At 37.6% G+C, this 15,653-nt stretch overlaps 1 protein-coding gene across 2 annotated transcripts in view; it reads left to right on the forward strand.

The window, feature by feature from the left end:
- The window catches only part of GAB1 (GRB2 associated binding protein 1), a 125,057-nt gene extending 112,701 nt beyond the window's left edge, over positions 1 to 12,356 (forward strand). Inside the window, exons 7-10 of one of the 2 annotated variants that reach the window (XM_065877681.1) lie at positions 527 to 620; positions 2,346 to 2,469; positions 7,779 to 7,901; positions 10,361 to 12,356. In XM_065877681.1, the coding sequence (XP_065733753.1) occupies positions 527 to 620; positions 2,346 to 2,469; positions 7,779 to 7,901; positions 10,361 to 10,519 (500 nt within the window). In that variant the 3' untranslated portion in view covers positions 10,520 to 12,356. The remainder of the gene's footprint in view (positions 1 to 526; positions 621 to 2,345; positions 2,470 to 7,778; positions 7,902 to 10,360) is intronic. The other variant, XM_065877680.1, reaches the window with a different exon arrangement.
- Positions 12,357 to 15,653: the final 3,297 nt, after the last annotated feature.

A 15,653-nucleotide genomic window follows, 5' to 3' on the forward strand; every position in this document is an offset into this window, starting at 1 on the left:
TGGTTTTAGCGAAGTTTTGTGTTTATTGCTTCCTAAACATCATTTTATATGTATAGTTGTATAAATGATGCTTCAATGTTGATGACGAAGACTGTTTTTACATAGAAAATTAAATGTCCGTGTTTGAGGATAAAATTAGTGAAAAAAATAAAATAAGGAAATAATGAAAAGTATAAATCAATAACTATGAAGGAATTGGGTCACATTACTCTTTCTTGTTCTCATTGTTTATATTCATAAAATATTTACTTAAGAAGCAACATGTTGTAATAATAGAGTTTTATTGCGACTTTCAGTCAACAATCAGGAAACATTATCTGATTTAGCTTTTGCCACTAATTTTTTAGCTGTGTGACCTCGGAAAAATCACATAACATCAGTGTACTTCTTTTCATGTGTGAAACTAAGCTGGTCCTAGGTGTACAGTGGCTATAATGTATAAATAGAGATGTAGAAAGAGGGTCTTGTTTTGTTTTCCAAATTTCTGTATGCTAAAGTCTCTTTTTTTTTTTCTCATTTGTTTCAGTCAAGCCAGCACCTTTAGAAATAAAACCTTTGCCAGAATGGGAAGAATTACAAGCCCCAGTAAGATCTCCCATCACTAGGAGTTTTGCTCGAGAGTAAGTCTTTGTTTAAAATACTCAGCTTGATTGTGCATTATAATGGAGAGTACCTAGAACAGTGGTTCCCAAAGGATGGTCTGGGGAGCCTCCCTTTTTGGGGTTCTGTGAAGTCAAAACTATTTTCATGAATATACTAAGATGTCATTTGCTTTTCCACTCTCCTTCTCTCATGAGTGTACACTGGAGTTTTCCAGAGGTGGCATAATATTGGACGATATCGTTGTGACAGCTAATAGTGTATGTATTTGTATACACTTGTCTTTTTAAATTTTTTTCTATTGTAGGTAATGTGGTAAATATCAGTAGATATCACCCATATTAACCAAAGTTCCTTGGGGTTCTCAATAAATTTTAAGAGTGTGAAAGGTTCATGAGGCTAGAAATTTCTGAGAACTACTGCTCTGGAAAATACGGTAGTTTCTTGTAGGGATTATTTAATGGAGATTCATTTAAATGTATATGTGGAAATGAAAAGAATGTTTGTAATTACAAACCTGTGTTGAATGTGTACGTGTGTGAATATATGTGTGTGTGTGTTTGTGTGTGTGTATGTGTATATATATATATATATATAGTTTTTTTAAATAGTAATTCTTAAATCTTCCTTTTTATATCTGTGTCTTTCTACTTATCCTCCACATCACTAGCAATACTTTTCTCGTTGTTCTGCAGAAGGTACTTTGTTGTTGGTTTTTTTTAACATCTTTATTGCAGTATAATTGCTTTACAATGATGTGTTAGTTTCTGCTCTATAACAAAGTGAATCAGTTATACATATACATATATCCCCATATCTCCTCCCTCTTGCGTCTCCCTCCCACCCTCCCTATCCCATCCCTCTAGGTGGTCACAAACCACTGAGCTGATCTCCCTGTGCTATGCGGCTGCTTCCCACTAGCTATCTGTTTTACGTTTGGTAGTGTGTATATGTCCATGCCACTCTCTCACTTCGTCCCAGCTTACCCTTCCCCCTCCCCGTGTCCTCAAGTCCATGCTCTAGTAGGTCTGTGTCTTTATTCCCGTCTTGCCCCTAGGTTCTTCATGACATTTTTTTTTTTTTTTAGATTCCATATATATGTGTTAGCATACAGTATTTGTCTTTCTCTTTCTGACTTACTCTGTATGACAGACTCTAGGTCCATCCACCTCACTACAAATAACTCAATTTCGTTTCTTTTTATGGCTGAGTAATATTCCATTATATATCTGTGCCACATCTTCATCCTGCAGAAGGTACTTTGATGCTCAGAAATATCCCTTTACAGAAGCAGACTTGAAGACATAGAGAACAAGCTAGTGGTTACCAGTGGCGGGGTGGTGGGGGCTGGAAATAGGGTGGGGAAGTGGGAGGTACAAACTACTTCCCACTACGAGATAAGTGGGAGCTTATCTTGGGTGTAAGATAGGCTCAAGGATGTATTGTACAACACGGGGAATAGAGCCAATATTTTGTAATAACCGTAAATGGAAAGTAACCTTTCAGAATTGTGTAAAAAAATCAAAACTTTTTTCAAAAAGAAAATATCCCTTTACAAATAACTATAAATATTAGTTGTGCATTTGAATGTGTGTGATAAATTGTACAGTAATAAATGCGTACAATAAATGATTGTAAGCATAAATGTTTCTGGAAGAATGTATACTATCACTCATTTTTACTTTCAAAGCGAATTGAGAAATTTTGGTCAGGATGGTGTTTGTGACGGTCATCTCTGTAATCAGCTCCTCCAGGTTTCCCATGTCTCCCCGGCCGGATTCAGTGCACAGCACGACTTCAAGCAGCGACTCACATGACAGTGAAGAGAATTATGTTCCCATGAACCCAAACCTGTCCAGTGAAGACTCAGTAAGTAGAATCTTCTCTTAACGTTTCTCTTCGTGAGTAGCCCTTCTGAATCATTCACACTAAACCTTTCTTCCAGTCCATACACCTTACCCTTCCATCTTTCTTTACTTAAGGAGAAAGGATAAAAGACAACTTTTTAAAAATGCTTTTGGGGGCTTCCCTGGTGGCGCAGTGGTTAAGAATCCGCCTGCCAATGCAGGGGACACAGGTTTGAGCCCTGGTCCGGGAAGATCCCACATGCCGCGGAGCAACTAAGCCTGTGCGCCACAACTACTGAGGCTCTGTGCCACAACTACTGAAGCCTGCGTGCCTAGAGCCCATGCTCCACAACAAGAGAAGCCACCGCAATGAGAAGCCCCTGCACTGCAACAAAGAGTAGCCCCAGCTCACCCCACAACTAGAGAAAGCCCGCACGCAGCAATGAAGACCCAACGCAGCCAAAAATAAAATAAATTTTAAAAATTAAAAAAAACACTTTATATAAAAATGCTTTTGAAAAACAGCATCATCAAGTCTAAAACCAATAAAGGGTCAAAGTGTAATATTAACATCTATAAAGTAGATACAAGTTAGTTAAAAATCACAAAATTTTCCAGTTATATTTCTTTTAAGATGTACTTCACTTTTGAAACTATTCAAAAAACTACTTTTTACTGGAAGCATTTTATAATGCATTTCTCCAGACCTACGTCAGTGCACTCAGAGTAAAACAGTCTTATGCCGAGGGTTTTTAATAACCTTTCAGTAATACATCCTTAGGTAGGGCTTAAAGATCAAAGAAGACCTGTTAAAACCTGATTTACTTCAGACTGACTGTTATTACCCCAAGGCCCAAGAATTTTGTAATAGTAGCAAGCATTATGTTCCCCAGAAATCAGGTAGTTGCCAGAAAATACTTCAGATGTTTAAAAATACAAGCCAATTTTAATTTTTTAAAAATCTTTTCCTCTTGCTTTCCCTCAAACCAGAGACACTGCTTGCTCTGTTATTTGCTTTTTAGTAGATATCAGTTGGCATTAGGATCCCCTCTGAGTAACAGAAAATAAGCAAATAACAAGGCCTTAAGGCAGACGTTTCTTTCTTTCTCACATAGAATTCCAGAGAGTCAATCCGTGGTTGTCGTGGCAGCTTTTTGTTCCAGGAGCCCTCGGGGATCCTTGCCCCTTGCCGCTCTCCAGACTGCTGTCCCCTGGGTCTGGCTTCACAGGCTCAATAGAACAAGATGATGGTCCAGCCAGCAGATTCACATTCCAGGCTGCAGAATGGAGGGAAAGGAAGAAGCAGCAAAGGATGCAGCCCAATTGCCTCATAGAGAAGGTTCCCAGAAACTGCGGAGTCCAAACTGTTGACCAGGACTTAGCCTCTGGCCACATAAACACAAAAGGGACTGGGAACCGTAGCCTTTGTACCGAGGGACAGTGGGCCTGGCTAAAAATCCCCTTCCCGGTGGAAAGGGGAGAACAGATCATGGGGCACAACCAGACAGCATATGATAAGCAAATATCTAATGTCAAAATTTGGCATGAATGACGTTTTAGTGACTTTATTTTCTTTAAAACAATTCTGTTCAGAGATTGAATATATAAAGCCCTATTTTTTCATTGAATTTATGTCTTTAATGGACTTCAGGCAGAAACAGATTTCTCATGACCGTTTGTCAGGGGACAAAATTAAGTGATGTGAAAAGCCCGATTTGATGCTTGAACTAATTAACTGTGAAATATTATCAAATTCATCAAGTATTCAAAAATGAATAAGATAATTTAAAATATTTATGTCAACCCTGAATTAGAATACAAACGAACTCTATCAATACCATTTTCACTAATGTTTCAAGGTAGGGCAATTTTTATTAACTGACTTTCACTTCTGGGTTTGTAATTTTTCCATTTTGATGAGTAGTGTTTTATTATTTTTATTAACTTAATTTTTTTTTCTTCATTATAGTAAACAGACTCTAGTAAGAGACTAAGTAGGGCTTCCCTGGTGGCACAGTGGTTGAGGGTCCACCTGCCGATGCAGGGGGTGCGGGTTCGTGCCCCGGTCCGGGAGGATCCCGCGTGCCGCGGAGCGGCTGGGCCCGTGAGCCATGGCCGCTGGGCCTGCGCATCCGGAGCCTGTGCTCCGCAGTGGGAGGGGCCACAGCAGTGAGAGGCCCGCGTACGGCAAAAAAAAAAATCTAAGTAAATCCTCAGTGCTGCCTTGGAGTACATATTACCCTCAATTTTCATCTTTAGGTGGTTAAATGAATTTTTTTATTACAAAAGTAATTCTTTTCTGAGATACTAAAGAATCTTTTATTTTGCCCAAAATAGTAAATAAACATAAAAATATTGGAAAGGACCTGTAATAGGAAAGTTTGAAAGTATGATTTGTCATGAGTAGGTGTTAGGTGAAGGGAAAAATCTAGAAAAAATCCGTTACAATCAGAAAGTCAAAGGAAAGGAAGATATAAAATTGTTCTTTTATATAGTATAACACTAAGCCAGAAAGGTAATTTTACCTGCACGGTAGAGGTGCGTAAATAACCACCAGATGGTGAATTTCTAAGGTACTGAGGCCCTATGGGTTAGAAATAAGCAAAAATGTCCCAAGTGAAAATATTCATGTGCCATTCACAATAGAAAAGTCAGCTGTGCCATTTCCATCTTATGCCACCAACTGCAAGGGCTCATCTTAGTCCAAACAACTTTTCCTTAGGAATGAATGTGATAGTTACAGCAATATTTTCCACACCTCTTGGAATTTAGTGTATCAGTGGAGAGCCATAGAAGTTCACAAGGTCTAACATATGCTCAGGTTGATGAAGTCGGTAAAAAATTCGTCTTGGAGAAGTTGAAACAGGAGTGGATCAAATCTGGTTTATAGGGACAATGAATATTAAATTCTGTACATTGAAATGTTGAAGCACAGTCTGTTTCCTATACTGGTGATCACGGAGCAGGCAGTGTCTAATGAAAGTGAATTGGTGATGCAGCCTGTTTTTTATACAAACATCCAAAGCCAAGCATTCGTGAAATGAACCCTTAATGTGACGCCTGAAATTCAAGTGACAGTACATCATCACTAAAGACATATATATTGTTTGTAACAACATCAAAAGTATGTTCAATAATTTTATGTATTTTTTTCAAGAATTTTAGAAAAAGTACTACTATATTTTTTCTTTTAATTCACAGAACACTTCATAATAACTCTTCAAATCTTAGGGTTTTTCTAAACTGTTTTGGGAAAACACTGGGTTAAAGCCTAGAATGCAGAGACAGGCTGTTCCCAGTTGAGATTAGATTAGATCAAGAGCAAATAGACTTTTTGGAGGGACACACATTTTAACAATACTTGAAGATGAAAACATTTCCAGTCCTAGTAATTAGACAGAGTACAGTTGAACTAGCAATTCTGAGAAATTCTCTTTAAGAACAGCTTACTGAGATTAAATGTGTACATCATATGAACTCAAGTGTTTCTTTCGTAGCCTACAACACCGTGAATAATTCTAGATGTTTCCAATTAGGGAAATTTCAGGTATGGGCTCTGTCATTACATTTGAATACAAAATTTTACACACGCACACACACACACCATGCAATCTGGCTTGTTTTTTTTATGTGAGAATGAAATATAGAGTCATTTGCAGAAAAAAATTTCAGTTTTTTCATGAATTAGAAGAAAGAGAGGGAGGGGATAGCTATTTGTACTAATTGAGCACTGACACTTGCTTACATTTTTTGTGCCCTACATGTTACTGTCAGTACTTCTTTAATGTTTTATTAGCGGTAGTTGATAAATTTGGTTTAAAAATCTGTTCCTACAAATAGGGCCATCACATTCAGTAGTGCAGGTTGTCTACTGCATACACATGCCGCATACAGTATGTAGGATATACAGTAGGCCGCACACATGCTGCATCCGAGTACACGCGACCCAGACCATGTCCCCCTCGCCAAGAGTAAACTCAGTGTTTTCCTAGCTATTGTCCTTTCCCTAAGTCACAGCTTAGTCTGTTTAACCCAAACAAAATGGAGTAGCAATATGAAAGAATCAGCAGAACCAGATTTATGCGGTTTCCAAATCACGTTGTTCATCCTAACAAGTATAAAATTGTCAAGTTGATTTACATCATTACGGTTTTCTTCGAAAGTATAAGCTAACATGTGAACAATAATACCTATGTGATAGAAGCCACAGGGACGAAAGTCCCTAATGAATATGTAGTGTCCTGAGAAGTCAGGAACATTCCCAGGTGAGGTTAAAAGCAGCAAGGCGTGGAAACAAGTCAGTTGTTGGAGCACATTTGAAGACTGTCACGATCAGAGTAGCGGGTGCATGTAGGGACATAAGTTCACGTCGTCCTTTCCTTTTTATTTAGCATTGATCTTCATGTTCCTAATAACCTATTTCTTTTTCATGTTTCTGCCTCAAGCTTTTTCATTCTTGCTGTTCATTGCTGTCCTCTCCCTTCCTTTTTTCTTTTTCTTTTCTTAGAGAGGAGTCCTTCTGTTGTACAGTTCCTATTAGGACAGAAAGGATAAGAAGACAGAAAATTAAGTGGTAAAAATTCCAGGCGGTTGAAACAAAACAGACTCTATTAATGGAGTCAGTATGCATAGCCCTTAGCTACCATACTTATTCTAAATTGATTTTAGTGTGAAAGCCTTTAACTCAAATATAGAACTTTAAAATTTTTTTTAATTTGAGAGGTGAGCTCAGGGTCTTTCTACTCCACCATCTTGGTCGATCCCTAAAAAAGTTTAATTTGAAAGCATGGACTATAACGATCCTATAGTTAAAGAATGTTATTGAGAACAGATATCATTTTAATAGCGTTATTGAGAACAGATATCATTTTAAAATATCATTTTAATAGCATTGAGTTAGACTATTCCAACTGGGAATTCCCTGGTGGTCTAGTGGTTAGGACTTGGCACTTCCACTGTCGGGGGCCCGGGTTCAATCCCTGGTAAGGGAACTAAGATTCCTTAAGCTGCGTGGCACAGCCGGAAAAAAAAAAAAAAGGAAAGAAAGAACTGTTGCAGTTAACTGTAGCTTGATGGCCCAGTCTTAGTCTGAACCAAGTTTTACTTTTCAAACTACTTTTAGCTTGCTTACCTATGCTATGTTTTAATCAATTTTTAAAATATTACTTATTTTTCCCCATCCTAAAAGATTATTTAATTTTCTAAGGAGACATTTCTTCAAGCTGTGTCCTCTTAAAATTACTGTTTAGGCTTGAGTAGATGGCAAACAAGGTAATAAGCAGTATGTCTCATGAATGTTTGACAGTTGATTTTGTTGTATTTTACTTTCAGAATCTTTTTGGCAGTAATAGTCTTGATGGAGGAAACAGCCCAATGATCAAGCCCAAAGGAGACAAACAAGTGGAATACCTAGATCTAGATTTAGATTCTGGGAAATCCACGCCACCACGTAAGGTAAGTGAAACCTCATTCTGTAAATACACTGAGCTCCCATTTGAAACCTGAAGAATTGGGTCTCCTTTGGGGGAATTTTCTTAGTATGTTTAATTTAAATTTAGTAAAGTCTATGACTTAATGCTTTTTCATAAATCACAAAAGTGTTAGACTGATAAGTTTACTTTTTCATCTCTGATGGTATGGAAGTTACGCACTTTGTACTCTCTTAGTGATTACCATCGAAATGCTTACTTACTAAATTCTAAAGTTCCAAAGTTAATCATGGTCTTCACTCCCTTTCCGATGTTAGTTCAAATTACTCCTTTTCTGACTTGCTTGGTATTTTTGTCCAAAAGTTTTAGGGTTTTTTGTTGTCCTTGTTGTTGTCACACTCACAAATTAGACATTAGTAGTAGTAATATTCTTACTATATAGACAATGTTTATATACATTTTCCTACACGTTTACCAACTTCTTTTTTTTTTTTTTTTTTTTTTGCGGTACGCGGGCCTCTCACTGTTGTGGCCTCTCCCGTTGCGGAGCACAGGCTCCGGACGCGCAGGCTCAGCGGCCATGGCTCACGGGCCCAGCCGCTCCGCGGCATGTGGGATCTTCCCGGACCGGGGCACGAACCCGTGTACCCCTGCATCGGCAGGCGGACTCTCAACCACTGCGCCACCAGGGAAGCCCCCCAACTTCTTTTTTTATGATTCCTTCTTGTGTCTTAGACCTTCCTTCTCTAATCATTTTCCTTCCTCCTTCCTTTAGAAGTTCTTTTCATGGAAGTCTGTTAATGGTAAATTCTTGCAGTTTTTGTTTAACTGAAATGTCTTTATTTTGCCTCATTCTGGAAAATGAGTATTGAGGGTTTTGCGGGGGGGAGCAGTTTGAGTTCACAATTCTTCATTGACAGTAAGTTTCTCTCAACACATAGGAGGTACTATTTGCTGTCACCTGGCTTCCATTGTTCCTGTGAAAAGTATGCTGTCAGTCTAATTGCAGTTCCTTTGTAGGTGATCTGTCTTTTCTATCTGGCTGATGTTAAGATCTTTTCTATATCTTTGATGTTCAGCAGGTTCACTACACTGTGTCTAGACATCTAGACATAGATTTTTCTTTATTTATCCTGCTTGGTAGAAGTTGTGCAGTCTTTGTTTCTGGATTCATATTTTTTGTCAGTTATGGAAAAGTCTGAATCATTATCTCCCTAAATATTGTTTTTCCACGATTCTCTTTCTTCTGCCCTTTTAGGTTTCTGATTAGACAGTTAGAACTTCTCATTCTGTTTTTCTTATCTTTTACCACTCTTTCATATTTTCTAATTTCTTTGCTTCCGTGTAAAATTTCTTTAGATCTGTCACCAAGTTCACTAATTTCTCAATTCTTCTGCTTAACCTATGTGTTTAATTTTTTTTTTTTTTAATGTGTTTAATTTTTAATCTCAATATTTTATCTTTCACTGCTGAAGTGACATTCTGCTTGGCTTTTTTCCCCCAGATATGCCTATCTGATTTGAATAGCTTCTTACTCCTTTTTTGTTATCCTATTCCTTTTATTTTTTATTTTCCAATTCCTTTAAACATTTTATACACATATTTTATACTATTTATGCAGTAATTTCCATACCTGAAGTCCTTGGAGGTCTGAATCTGTGTTTACCGTTTCTCACACACCTGATGGCTTGTTTCCTTGTGTGTTCGTACATTTTTATTGTGAATTTATTTTGCTAAGCATATCTGTGGGAAACCTGCAGACCTAAATTTCCTTCAGAAAGGATTTGCATTTGCTTCTGCTAGGAAGCAGGTGATGCTACCACCCTAGGACTACCTCAGTTTCCTTCAAGGGTCCCTATCCTAACAGGATAGTTTTGGGTTCCGCATTCCTCCCACCCAGGCCTCCTGATTGCACTGCTCAGTTGACGTTCATCCTGAAGATGACACCGTCTTGACCCTTTAGCAGCTCTCTGCTCCCTCCATTTCTCTCACACCTTGGATATTTCCCTTAATTTCTCGTGAGCCCAGCAACGTGTTAATAATTAACATTTGTTTTAAGTTAGTGAGTATCTAGTTAGATTTTATGTAGCCTGCCATTCTTGAAATACTCCTTTTCAAAAAACATTTCTTAACTCTGAAAGTAAACACCTGTACCTGTTCTCAGGACTTGAAAAAGTCAAGCTTAAGCTAAAAGCAAGCTGTGTCTCTTAAGGTGAACCAGGGGGCTGCTCTCCTTCTTTTCTAAGAATTTCATCTGTTATGGGAGCATTAGTTTGAATTCTTAAATATAATAATTTTAAAATTAAGGGGAAAACAGAGTACAGTTAGGAGAGAGACAACATTGTTAAACTGATTTTTTGGAGACCCAGTAGAATTTCAAGAGTTATTCACAGTGCATATGTGTCTGTGTCTTAAGACTGGGGTTCACGCAGAAGCACCACTTTTTCTGTGGAGGTTTATGGGGTTTTTTCCTTTGCTTTTTAGCAAAAGAGCAGTGGCTCAGGCAGCAGTGTAGCTGACGAGAGAGTGGACTATGTCGTGGTTGACCAACAGAAGACCCTGGCTCTGAAGAGCACCCGTGAAGCCTGGACCGATGGGAGACAGTCCACAGAGTCTGAAACGCCAGCCAAGAATGTGAAGTGAAAAATGCCGCTTTAATGTCTCTGAACAAAAGAGGACTGAGCTGTAAGGAGAAATCCTGTTTGACTGAAGATAACTTGACCCTTGTACTCTAGGTAGATCCTCAACTGAACAGAGTCGAAGTCAGAGGACCTTTCAGACTTAATCAAGCCATTGAGCGTGTAAATGGTGCTTTGTGGTATCTGAACAATTCATCACATGTAAATAATGTGGGAAAATACTGTTGTTTGGTTCCCAGAGAAACATTTGTTTCGTAGTTAACACACTTGTAGTATTACTGTATTTATGCACTTTTTCATTTAAAACATTGGTTTGGGTATTCCCGAATGGACCTTAACATGATCCTTTTGGGAGTTCTTGTTTTCCTCACACTACTCTTAAGAACAATGCTACGTGAACTAAGCTACTTTCAACTGGGAAACTGCTCTTTCAGCAGCAGGGTAACAACATGACGTGAGAAGTAGATTCACAACATACCTTTCTACCTGAAACTTAACTGGGTAACTGTTAGCTGAAACTACAAAGTAGAGTTGGACTCATCATTCATTGCCTTCCAAAGTGCTAAGTAAGCATCGTGTTCCTACTGGTGTCAGGACTTTGTTCTCTGGTTCATGGACATTTGGTTTTCAGTGGTGGGACTTTCTTAATGTTTTGTTAACTACAGTGTTTTGGGCTCATTAAGTGAAGATTCTGCCAGGTGGGATCTTACACCTTGGAAAGAGTGAATAATCACACTGTCAAGTAAGCGTACAACTCACTGATGGCATGTGGTGACGACGTGCTCTCACATTTTCAGCATGTATTAAACTTTACGTTATTTGCAAAGTGTAGATTATATAACTAATCAGGTACGTACCAGGCACTGATGTGCTAATACAATGATCAGGTTTAGACAGTGAGCTTTAGTTGTATTCGTGTTAGTCCTCTAATGCTGGTTTCCAGTTTGGAATTAATGGCACAATTGACATTCACTGTTAGTTATAGCAACATACTGTGATTTCTAGTTAGACAGTCATTCAGATTTATTACTCTAAGAATGAAATTCTGTCTTTTGACACCATAGTGCCCTTTCTATGATTTTTTTTTTAAACTTTACTTAATATTCTTCTTGGCCTTATCCTATTTAAATCCCTATGCAATTAATATTTTATATCTGCATTTTTTAAAAAAAACAGATGTTATATAAGTGATTCTCATATGTAGCACCTATTGCTTTTCCAGTAAAAGAATTAAGGCTTGTGTACTGTGATTTATATTCACTGCCCCAATTCAAGAAATATTGGAGCCTTGCTATAATGTGAAATCTTAAAGTCATGGACCTCTTCCAACCAGATTTCTGAAACCACCAGAGGTATCGTGTAATTCTTTCTCACCTATAACATGGTCCTATAGCAAGACCACACATTATCTATAGTAAGGCTACAATTTATCTGTCTTGGCTTTGCAATGTAATTTAGAAAGCAGGTATAGTTATTGGTTTGATTGGTTTTTAACTAAGTTACATACAATCTCTTATGTACTGATTTGAGACTTACTAACAGTGTTTGGAGGGGACATAGAGATTGAAGAGCCCACAGCTGAGGCATGTTTCCCTCCATGCAGACCTTTAATGTTACCTGAGTACACAGATGTGCCCTGATTTCTGGCCCCTTGGTCACCGTACTGTGCCTAATCAATGTCATGGGTTTATGTCCCCTCCATGAGCTAAAAACGTTCATAACAAGATGAATTGTAGACAAGTAACATTGGATGCTTTTAAATGTTTGCTTCTTTTTAAACAAAAACTAAAACCCAGAACTGAATTTTGAGGTGGATTTTTAAATAAAAAAACATTGTTTGAGTTTGCTGTGAGTAAGCTGTTTTATAATGAAACCACAAACTAGAGTCGAAAATCATTGAAATGTGCCTCAACTGTCAAAACACATAACGCAGTTGATGTGTGAAGATACCAAATTGTGTGGCATGGAGGATAAACATACTTTGAGATTTAGAACACAACAATAAATATATTGTTAATTCAAAAATAGAGATCTTGGGGGCTTCCCTGGTGGCGCAGTGGTTGAGCGTATGCAGGGGACATGGGTTTGTGCCCTGTTCCGGGAAGATCCCACGTGCCGCGGAGCGGCTGGGCCCGTGAGCCATGGCCGCTGAGCCTGCGCGTCTGGAGCCTGTGCTCCGCAATGGGAGAGGCCACAACAGTGAGAGGCCCGCGAACCGCAAAAAAAAAAAGAAATCTCGTTTTAAAAGCTACCTATCAGAAGAGTCTAAGGCAATAATGAACTTTTTAGTGTAATTTCTCAATTTTTTGCAAGTTACCATTTTGAAGACCCGCGGCACTCAAATCTGTAGAAATTTTCCCATTACGCAGAGTAATTTAAGAATTGAAAATTAGGCTAAATTAAACTAAATCACATTAAACATTGCATTAACAAATTAAATGAAAAGACAGTCTCTTATAGAGCGGTATTTCCCAAAGATTTTTTAGCACTAGAATCTCTTTTAAGTAAACTCTTGTGTAAACTCTTGATCGGTGTAACTGTATTTTGAGTCCACATTTATGTTTACTTGTCTTAGAACATTACTAAGAATAACATTTCTAAATAACACAAATGTGAAATTGGGGTTATAGATAGTTGGTGAAACCTTAGCCGCCAGCCTGTTTCTATGCCTTGTTTTATTCACATGCTATCAAGAGAATTTTGCTTCATGCAAATGTAAGTAAGTACAAATAATAATAGGGTTTAAACACACATTTCAGGAGATTCTTTAACTAGAAATAGATAAAGTTGTATTCCCAGGTTTATATAAACGTAAATTATCCTGGTAGTGGAAGTTTATACATAGGCAGACTCCAGTGTGGTAAAATAGTGTATGTAACACATTAGAATGTGCATTTTTAATAAGTTTTTAAACTACACACTTTTATAAAAACAAAATCTGAATCAAACTCTTTAATACCCCTAATCGCCCACGAGAAGCTGAGTTTTGGCCAGGCATGGGTTGAACACCACTGGTTAACTGTGTAACAGTTGTGTTATAAATCACAAGTTTTTTTCTCCCACGTTTGATGCTCTCTACCTTTTATTCCTTATTTTGAAAAACTGTACAATTTTATGAACGTTTGAATACCAGTGCGCAGCTCTGCTTTCAAAACTCAAAATTCATACTTGAATAATGTAAGCTATTTAACCCACAGGATGCATCACCTTAGAAAGCTATAAAAGTGGTTTTTATCTACACTCTATACGTTTTCATCTTTATTTTTATCAATACCATATAAGCTACTGTGAGCATTTTAGAGAATTCCATAAAGGTACTATGAGTGTGTGTATGTATATATAGCATTGTATTTAATCATAGACTAAGTTTAATTTGATATAGAAATACTGCCATACTTGTACATTAATGTCATAAGTCATGATTCCCTCTGGACTCTTTATATTTAATTCATCGGAGGTCGTAATCTTCATAGTCATAAATGCATTCAAACTGGAAATCGAACACCAGTGTTTGTTTTTCTTTTAGTGGGAAGTTGTCTGCTTTCCCCCTTTAGCAAAAACAGTATTTTTTATATTTTGTTAAACTGTTGACTATTTTATGCCTGTATACTATACCATAGGCATAATTCTTAGATATTCCCAAACACTCTTAGTGCCTCCTTATTTGGCCCATTGAAAGTATTGGTGTTAGTATTTCGAACGAATAATCCTTTAAAAATATACTAGCCTTAAACATTTTAGAAACAACAAGGGGGACTGAATCTTTTTATTCCTATCTTTGGGTCATGTGGTAGGTCTTATCCTCCATTGTTAGATAAGCAGTCAGGTCTGTAACAGGATTGACATAACATGACCAAACCAAGTGGATACAGAGAGAGAGGGAGGCATATCCCAGGATAACAGTTGTTGTCAATAACGTCAGCTATATGTAAATCTGTATATAATTTAAAATACCAACAACTATGAGGTGAAAAAGCCATGGTGCAAATGAATGTTGTAGACATCGTGGACTTGTTCTGATGAAAAATCACTTGTCGGGTTGTTGAGATGATTGGTTTTAATCTGACTAAATATGTTTATATATCACTACAGCTTGAAATAATTTAGTTCATCCTCCATAGACTTATCTTTCTTTAGGATCAGTATAACGCATGTTGTGAGTTTCAACAGACTGTTTCATCAAGGGATTAACATAGCTTCTGGCTTCCTTTACTAAAAAGATATGGCTTTGTGTGAGTTCTTGTAACCTAAATCAATTGTTGATAATCATTCCAAATTTCCACAGCAGAATCTTATGTATAAACTTATTTCTCCCCTCTTGCACATCTTCTTTTGTAAAGATCCTATTGTAGATATTTTCTGCTACCAAATAAAACTTTTCAAACAATTTGGTTTCAAGACCTCAAGTAGTCAATTTGGATACTGAAATGGTGACCCAATATGGACATAAAACTTCTATTTCCAACTCTTCCTTAGAGTCTTTTATCTAAATCAAAAACCCAATTCTGCCATTAACTACAATTCCCAGTTCGACTTCTATAGGGTCACTCATTTTCTGCAGTAAAGATCCCACTAAATCATGCTAAATATAATAGTCATGCTCTAACTAAATAGGAAAAGCTCCTGAGACCCAGTTGCCCTACGCGTATGCGCGTTATTCCTTCATGTAGCCAATGCTACGAGCACTTTGTTGAGTAAAAGGCCAATAAGTAAGGGCCTGTGTGCAACCTTTACCATCGGGAAATACATTCCCAACATGACTTGGGAAATGCTAGCTGGCTGGGCTTCTTCATTTCTAGGAAAGTTTTCAGACACCTCCAGTGCTTCATAAAACCCCAAGAATTACCATAAGTCACAGCATTTTGCAGCTCTGACTCTGTCATTAGATCATACTTGGGAAGTTTGGGAAGAAAATTAAGTTCCTAAAGTTTATTCCTATAATTCGTTAGACAGGACTTTATTACTTTTAATCGTGGTTATGTTGGTGATTCACTCGTAGCTCAACACGTCTCTGATTTTGTGTGTGGTGCCCAGAGCATTTGGAGGACTCAGTATGTGGTGGTACAGAAAAGAAAAAGTCCCATAAATGTTTTAAAAGCCCACTTTCTCCAATATGGTATCATGATGGTTAATGTGTC

This window comes from Phocoena phocoena, chromosome 5, assembly GCF_963924675.1.
Source record: "Phocoena phocoena chromosome 5, mPhoPho1.1, whole genome shotgun sequence".
In the NCBI taxonomy this organism is placed as follows: Eukaryota; Metazoa; Chordata; class Mammalia; order Artiodactyla; family Phocoenidae; genus Phocoena; species Phocoena phocoena.